General features: G+C 39.8%; 1 protein-coding gene across 1 annotated transcript in view; it reads right to left on the reverse strand.

Annotated features, from left to right (window-relative positions):
- The window catches only part of TTC21B (tetratricopeptide repeat domain 21B), a 71484-nt gene extending 70229 nt beyond the window's left edge, over window positions 1-1255 (reverse strand). Inside the window, exon 1 of the mRNA XM_002928608.4 lies at window positions 1114-1255. Within this exon, the coding sequence (XP_002928654.1) occupies window positions 1114-1134 (21 nt within the window). The 5' untranslated portion in view covers window positions 1135-1255. The remainder of the gene's footprint in view (window positions 1-1113) is intronic.
- Between the last annotated feature and the right edge of the window lie 7868 nt (window positions 1256-9123).

Consider the following 9123-nt stretch of genomic DNA (forward strand, 5'->3'; position numbering starts at 1 on the left):
GGGGTCTAGCAGGGGCTCATATTAAGGACTTGGATTTGCTCCTCTAGTCTAAGTAATGAGGAATCACATAACTGTATTTTAGCATGAAAGTGTTTTTATTAAAGAGTTCATTTGGGTGGTAGTGGAAAGGATAAATTAAAATGATGGGGAAAAAAATAAGGAGATGGGGAAAGGTTTCAGAAAATAATGTAGCTCAGGCAAAAAATACCAAAAGACCTTCCAGCACTCCCTCTCACTGCCAAATTGTCCTTCATCCACTTACCACTACCTAACATTGTACATTTTTCTTAGTTTTAGTATCGCAGGGTTTACTATCTTCAGGCTTAGAATAGTGCCAGCAAAATAGCGTGCACTCAATAAATATTTATTGAGTTAATTTAAGGTTTTTGTCCAGCATGAGACTGTAAAATCTGTGAAGGAAGGGGCTGTTCAGTTCCGCTCATCACTATTCCAGGTTCTAGTGGACACACAGTGAGCCCTCCATCGCTGAAGGAGTGAAATAGTGAACGGAGAAGACTATCATCCTACAAAGAAACTTCTAATTCTCAAGCCTCATGCCCCTGTTTTTAGATCACTTCTTAAGTGGTCCGTCATAAAATATTTGCTTAATAGATGAATCAGTGGCAGATAAGGAAGACCATCACCCCAAAATAAAGACTCTTCCATTTCCAAGCCTAGGTCTTTGTTATCATATAATCTTTCCGTGCTCCTTTCTGTCCAACCGGTTTACTGACACTTGCTAGCTTAATTAAGTTCTTAAAAATCGCACCGGGAGGCGCAGTAGGTGTTACTCATTGACCAAGCTTTCTGAGCCAACGGGATACAAAGTAAAAGTAAACACCACAAACGGGGTGGGATAAGCACCCTAACAGCAATTCCTTAGCAGCCTGGCGCGCGGGCTGCCCTGCACCTAAAGATTTCAAAGCAGGGCCCACGGACGTGGCCCAGGTGATGTGGCTACAGGCCCACACGCCACGCTGGGGCACCTGGCGAACTGGGGCAGCAAAAGCACAGAAGGGTAAGGACGCTCTCGCGGATTCTGCCCCTCCCCAGGCTCCCCGGCCCCATGCCACCCGCAAAGGCAGCTCGCGTCCAGGCCCGCGGCCCGCTCACCTTCAGCCCCTGCGAATCCATGGCTTCCACCGGGCTGGGTCGCAGGCCTCCTGGAGGAGCGCCGGCCGCAGCCCAGCGGAAGAGCCAGGGGCTCACGGCCCCGCAGCCCAGGCCCAAATCCCGCTCGCCCTCCCGGACGCGGCGGGAGGGGCGGGGTGGGGCGGGGCCGCGCTGCCATTGGCTGCCGGTGGCAGGGGGCGGGCTCTCAACGCAGGCATTTGTGCGGAGGAGGTGCTGCGAGGGAGGAGGCGCTGCGAGGACCCGGAGGAAGGGCTGCGGGTGGGAAAGGGGGAGCGACCTGATGGTGCGGAAGGCGAAGGGGTTTCAGACGTGGGAACGGCCCTAGGAAGACAGCGGGTGGGCGGGCCCGAGTATTTGGAATGAGGGAATAAAGGAAATAGGGGAGGAAGTGGGGAAAAGAGCAGTGTTTCCCATCATTGGCTACAAAGAAAGACACCATTTTCTGCCGTTTTGTGTAGAGGCCGGTTCCCGCAATGCGGCTGTTTGGAGGACTGACCACCGCAGAGGAAAAGCTTTAACTTTTACGTGTAGTAGTTGTATCACCGCCGCAAGGTGGCGCAGAAAAGTCACAGTTCTTGATAAGCTTTCTGAACTCTTTACAGGCGTTGCTGCAATCCCGTGTTTGTTGTTAGAATACGCATTACATTAGTCCTTTTTTTCTACAAGCTCTGATAATGACAGAAGCACTTTTTCCAGGATTTTAAGTTGACAGTAAAATTAATTGCTTTGCATAGGAGGCCCAGCTGGCTCAGTCGTAGAGCATGTGACTCTTGGTCTCCTGCTCCTGAGTTCTAGACCCACGTTGGGTGTAGGACTTACTTAAAAAAAAATAATAATAATACCTATGCAAACTTTTATGTTTGCACGCATAAGGCAACTCTGTCAGCTGCTCATAGATTTCTTCAGGTCAGAGAACTAAACTGAAATATAATGAAGTAAGAGATTTCCTATTTCTGCTTCAAGATGCTTTAAAAATAGTGGTAAAGATTTGAGGTTTAAGTGTTCTTTGTAGATTCCAAATTTCCATCCCATTGTTCATTATCTTATTTTAGTTGATATACCTGGAAGTTGCCATAATCAAATTTTAAATTTGTTGAGGAGGAGGGGCGCCTAGGTGGCTCCATTGGTTGAGTTTCTGATTCTGGGCTTGGACTCAGGTCATGATCTCAGAGTGGTGAGATCCAGGCCAGCGTTTACCTCTGTACTAGCTCCTGTTCTCTCTCTCTCAAATAAATAAATAAATCTTTAAAAAAATTGTTGAGGAGGCAATGAGCATTAGCTTTTTTCCATGCTAGTAGGTCAGGTAATGACAATCTAGAAGGAAAAAGTGGTTATTTTCCCAGACTTCAAGGCTAGGTAATATTTTTTATTGGTTTCCTCTTAAAGAGTGCTCCACCCAAAAATATTGTTTTCATGAGGATTATTTTTTTGTTTTGTTTTCCATATCCATAGTCAAGCTAAACAGTTGTGGTGATGGGCAACTTGTAAGTGCTGGTCTGATTTCCAAAGCATGTGGCATAATCTGCACTTGATATGCAGCAGAAAATACCATAAACCGTGGTGCTCATCAAAATATATAATCTTGAACTCTTTGTTTTTGGTTCCAAGTGAAAAGTTCCTCTGAAAGAAAATATCTAAGGATGTGGTTAAAGGAACAGGTGGTCCAGCTACCTTTCTTAGAACTTTAAAATCTAAACTTCGACTGTCAGACCATTGGAAGGCTGCATGCTTGGACCATATTAATTTAGCCCTTTATAGAATTTCCTTCATTGAATTTTGTTCTAAAGTTAAATTATTTAACACAAAACACCATGCCTGGCACTCCATGAGTGTTTGTTGGATTAAATCTACTTTGGGAATTTGCTTTGACACTCCTGGCAACTTGATGTTCTCTGCATAAGGTAAGAAGTTTCTTTTGGATCCCAGGCCAGGAAAAACTGTCTTCCCTGAAGAACCAAGGAATGTATTCCTCCGCTCAAACATTTTTATTGGCTCACTTTTGCCTACCAACATTTGAGTGTGGCATCTAAGACACTTCACCTCATTGTCTTTTCAAACCTGCTTCACCCTTCCCAGAGCCTTTATTCCAGGCAAATGGGACAACCATTCTTCCTTCCAGGAATGCTTTCCCCTACTCTGAGCTCTTTCTTCATCTGAGAAAATCGACTCTTTCTTCAGGGTTCATCTCAATCTCATTCTGTAGGAAGACTTTAGGATCACCATAACAGGATGGATGCAAGAGATTGCATGGGATAGGATCAAGAATATAGTTTCCCAGACCTAAGGTAGAGGTCTTGTCTGTTTACTTTTGCGACTTAGGAAGAAGTAATTTCCTGAGCCTTAATTTCCTTATTTACCAAAGAAACTAATCACCTAACATACATGGAAAGGTCCTGACATACAATAGGCATTCTACAACCAGTAATTTCCATTAAACATACAGTGTCCTGCAAGACCTATGGCACTTGTATATTCTTTGTATTGTGGTTTTGGTGTGCTGTTTGTTAATTTAATCTTGTCTGTTATATGGTGATCACCTTAAGGCCATGCATGTAGTGTAGTGGGTAAGAGCTTAGTGCCTAGAGATAGATCATCTGAGATCATATCCTAATACTATTATTCACTAGTTGTTCATTTGGAAAAATTACTTAACCTCTGTGTTTCAGCTGTAAACTGAGACTAATACCTCAGAAAATTGTTAAGAAGATTAAATGAGTTAATATTTAATGGACACAGCAGTATTGGGTATACGGTAAGCATTGAATAACTTTAACCTATAATTATTTGTACTCCCAACTTCTCCAAATATAGAATATACTATTGATTCTGTAAGCATTTAGTAAAAATAATAGGACTGTTGGAGCCCTTCAATCATGTCTCTGTTTGGCTTTCTTCTCCCCTGTTCTTAAACTAAGCTACTTTTATCTATATTATTTCGTTATATATTCTAGAAGTTAAAGGAAAACATTTAGGAAAAAGAAGTGGTTCTGGTGAAGACAAAAAGTAAAAGTAAGAAAAAAATAAAACAGAGTTACGGAATTTGAAATCTGGTAAGAACTTTAGAGACTATTGTCTAACCTCTTTATTTTACTAAGGAGTAGAATGAAGTTCAAAGATATGAAGTCATCCACCCAAGGTCTCACAGTTTTCTTCTTCCAATGTAGAAGCAGTTATGAGTAATGGACAAGAGGGAGTGTTTGTCTTTCTTTTCCTCTTAACACTATTACTATAAAGTTGAAACAGGAGATAAAAGGTTAAAAATATATGAAATCCAAATAAACTGGCACACAGTTCAGTCTCAGAGGTGACATCATGGAAAAGTTAGAGGTTAACTGAAGTCAGGAATTTGAGTTATAGCTCTGACCCTTAATAACTCTGCAACTTTGGGAAAGTTGTTAACCTTTCTCTGTTTTAGTTGATACATTTATAATGAGTAATTGGAAATGGGATTATAATATTGCTTTGTCAATGTATAGACTAAATGAAATTATAGTAAGGTCTTTGAAAAACTGAAACTGTGTAAAAGTTCATAGCACATTTATAGGAAAACTTCAGAGCACAGTTACAGGAAAACTCCTTAACTAATGAGCTGTTTGACTAGGGAGCAACCACCTTACCTCTCTGAGATTAGGATCCAACCTTTCGTATGCTGTCTAGTGCTTTTTTCTTTTCCAAATAACACAGTACAAAAGTACCGTATTTTTGAATCATGTATGAAGCTTGGTATCTGCTGACATAAAAAATATGATTGTCATAACTCATCCATTTAAAATTCTACAATTTTATTCATTTAAGTTAGGGAGAAGACAGTAATGGTCAGGCACATGCCTTTCACATTTCTTTCGCTTAATAACACTGTGGAGGAATACATCTGGCGATGTATTGTTTAATCATTCATTCATTTCATTCACCAAACATTTGGTGAGTGCCTATGACCGAGAACAAAATTCTTGTTCCCGCCCACTTATACTTTCAAATCTAGTAAAGGTAGACAGACATTGAATAGGTAGTCACAAAAGAAAATGAATAAATTACAAGTAGTGACAGCTTTAATAGCTGTTTTAAGAAGTGCAGTTAAACAAGAGACTAAATTGAGTGGTTTCTTCACAACTTTAGGGATTAATGTATTAGGAAGGAAGTGAAATTAACATCATTCATTACAGTCCAGAGACTCCTAATCAGTTCCTACAATTGACTTCCTTTCAACCACTGATACTTTGTTTTTCTTTGAAAATGCCAAAGCAGCTTGGATATCTGATAGCTAAGAACTTGCTGATGACAGGAAAATTTGCTTCTTGCTCACCTATCATATGTAGTGACTGTTTCTACTCAAAATACCATGATGAAGACTTACCAGGAAAGTTATTTTTTTTCTTGGTTTTCTTAATTACATCTTGACATTTCATCTATGCAAAAGCAGGAGAAAGAAGATACAGAAAAATGTTTTTCAGAAGAGTCTGGTATTTTGAAATAGAAATAATGAATTATTTAAATGTTTACAAGCACGATATACAGAACAACTTCACGAGATGCCATTTGTCTTTCTACTCCTTTCAAGAATCTTTATCTGGTTGATAAAATAAGAACGAAGAATAGTGATAACTCCCCCCTCAGCCTAGAATTTACTCACTTAGGTCCAAGTTCATATCCGAAAAATCTTACCCAACATCAGATTCACACTGTCGTCTTCCTAGACGCTCTATTATTTCTGGATGTGAGATAACCAGAGGTCTGTTCTACTTTTTATCCTAAGGTTGAGAAAAATCAAGCCTTAGCTTTGTAGATGTCTCTTGATAACTTTGTTTATAGCAGTGCTTCCAACTAGCCACCAGCATTCCTTAGAGGCAATATATGCTAATGTAAAATGTTGAGTTTGTAAAAATAAGTGAGGGAACAGTGGCTTCAGCCCAGTACATGGAGTCAAGAAGGATTCTATGCTCTATTGTGATTGTCTTTGAGTACGTCGGAGATAATTTTTCTCACCGACCTTCCTTTCTTTGCCTTTCCCATCGGTCTCTCTCTTCCCTGCATCCATTTCAGCATCTGTGTTCACAGCCACTGTATGATAGCTCTGCTCCCCTGAACTGCCTCTCCCAGCTTGTCTTTCCAATATGCTTGCCCTAAATACCTCTTATTCCTCCAACCTTGACTTCTTCATCTACCAGAAATTAGGCCAGAAGCTCATTAGAGTGTCACCTTACCCTGAGGCACAGGGCCTTCGCTCCACCATGAAGGCATCTGAGTCCCATCTCCCTCAGGTAGAGCACCTCTCCCGTTCAGAGTGATGCCTGGAAGCAGAGCTTATGTTTCCCTCTGACAGCTGAGGAGATTTTTTTCCCCTCACCTCAAAACACCTAGGTTTTCTCTTTTCACATCCAGCTCCTGGCTTCTCCTTCACAGGGCCCTCCTCATGGGCCCCTACCACTTATCTGAATTAGCTGAATTCGAACAGCTGGAGCTCACACCACAGGATCCCTGCTCATGAATCCATTCATACCTGAGCTTTAATTTGTGGCAGTATATTTTCCCCCCAAATCTTTACTTGGAGAATTTTCAAACATGCGAAAAGTTGAACAATATAATGAACACTCCTACACTCATCCCCAGAGAACTTTTCTGAGATGCTCTTTTGTATTGCTCTCCAGATTTCCCATTCTCTTTGATTTATGGAGATGACTAGGCCATTAGTATTTTCTAGCAGGATGGAAGCAAAAGTCTTTAGAAATGTGCTGCCCAATGAAGTAGCCACTGGCCACATGCAGCTGTTTAAATTTACATAGTTAGCGTTGAACACGACATCAAAAACTAATAATGTACAATATGTTGGCTAACCGAATATAATAAAAAAATAAAAAAATAAATGAATGAATATATATATATATGAAGAAAAGAAAAAGAAACTGATGATGGATGAGCTAAAATCTGTAAGTGAATTATAATACATATTCGAACAGAGTACACAGAAAAGTAGAACCCATTAGCAGGGTATTTCTTGGGGTGTGGGAAGAGGGATTGAGAGAACATTTGCATTTTCTGCATTACACACATCTAAATGTTTGAAATGTATTTAAATAAAGCTTTTAAATGTCAGAGAAAATTTTTAAAAATAAATTTACATAGTTAAAATAAAAATTAAATTCATCAGTTGCTCTAGACACATTTCAGATGCTCAGGAGCCACGTGTGTAGTGGACAGCACACAGAGAGAACAATTTCGTCATCTCAGGAAATTCGATTTTACAGCACTTTAGAAGACTTTGGGATCTTTTGTAAAGTAAAAGATCTTTTATAAAGGATCTGGGTTTCTTGGTGGATAGGAGGGGCCAGAGAAGCGCCACTCAGGCAAGAGAGGGAGGAGCACTTTCCAGAAACAGAGACAGAGACATAAGGCAGGAGGGTCCTGTAATTTCAGGCACCCACCCCCTGATCTGTGGCAGTGCACCCAGAGGCACATGAAACTTCAGATGAATGGTGGCATGGTGTACCCAGTAGAGCTGATTCTATAATACTGACCACAGGGATCCACTTTGGTTTGGACATTAAGGATGTCATCAGAAGCCGTCAGAGACCAGAGGGTCAAGAAACTTCTTCCATTTTCTGAACACCATATGGGCCTCCTTTTGGATTCTGGTTGAGTCCGGGGAGAGGAGGATGTTAATACCGAGTGGGATTTATTTCCTGGCAATCCAATGGACTGATGCTAAACTTTGGATTTTATTAGACTTAAAAGAAGAAAAAGAAATAGAAATTTTCTGCACACATGAATTTTGGGACTGAATTTCAAGCCCACTAAAAAATAGTGAACATTATCTTTGGTAATTATTTAAAATATATATACATGTATTTAAATAGTGTATGGGTTTTGGCCACTGGGAGACATTGTTGCCCCATGCATAAGACAAGCAGTGGTTCTCAAACTTGAGCATACATCAGAATTACCTGGAGGGCTTGTTAAAACGTGGAATGCTAGGTTGCCACCTGCAAAGGTTTACTTCAATTTGGGGGAAAGGGGACTCAAAAATATGAATTTCTAACACATTCTCACATGGTGCTGATGCTGCTGGTCTGAGGACCATGCTTTGAAAAAGATTGTTTTAGTAAAAATTGTAAAATACGACATTAAGACTACTTATTGATCAAATTTGCTTTATCATTAGGGTATTATAATGGACACAGAGAACAATCTAGATGCTAATCGAATAACTAGCCTTAGTCTAGCCTAGCATAGGAATATTGTGTGGTATTTGAACAGTTAGTAAGAGCACTTTAGAAAGTCCTAGATTCTATATAGTTGAAATTCTGTACAGTGCAGTGGGTACAATGAAGTTTAAAATAAAAAAACTTCATGACTTCTGAGACTAATTTAGCTTAGGTCTAGACAAAACTAGATTTCCAAATAATTGGTTTAGAAGATGCCCCAAGATGTGTACCTGAATATAACAGACCCTAAAACCTGATAATTTATTTCCAAATAGTAATTCAGACAATGTCAAGGAGACTAGATTTAGCAGGATAATCTGGGGTAAGGTTCTGTTTCAGAGTTGCATTGGAGACTGGGACATAAGCTCTCTCATGAAATACAGCCTTCCAAAGCAGAAAGAAAATCATTTTTCATGGGTTCCTAAGAACTGGTGGCCTTTCTATAATGTAGTATCTTTTTCTCCTCCAGACAATTATCATATCAAAATCAATGTGTAGATAGCTGCTATGCCTTCTCCTGTATATCGTCTTAAAAGCCTAGAAAACTAATGTAAGGTTTACTTGATTTACCTTGTTAATTATGGTAGTTTATTGTTTTATGTTGCCTGAATTGGTTTTATTCTCAGAAAAATAATGTTTTGAAACTAGAATGGACCTTGAAAATTCATGTCTTTTCAAACCTGCATTTTGTAAATGAGATTCCAATGTTAAGGAAAGTTAAATGATGAGTTCAAGGCATTATGGATTTTATTAGAACAGTATTTCTGGTCTTCTGGAAGAGTGATTGACA

This window comes from Ailuropoda melanoleuca, chromosome 2 (assembly GCF_002007445.2).
Source record: "Ailuropoda melanoleuca isolate Jingjing chromosome 2, ASM200744v2, whole genome shotgun sequence".
Taxonomy (NCBI): domain Eukaryota; kingdom Metazoa; phylum Chordata; class Mammalia; order Carnivora; family Ursidae; genus Ailuropoda; species Ailuropoda melanoleuca.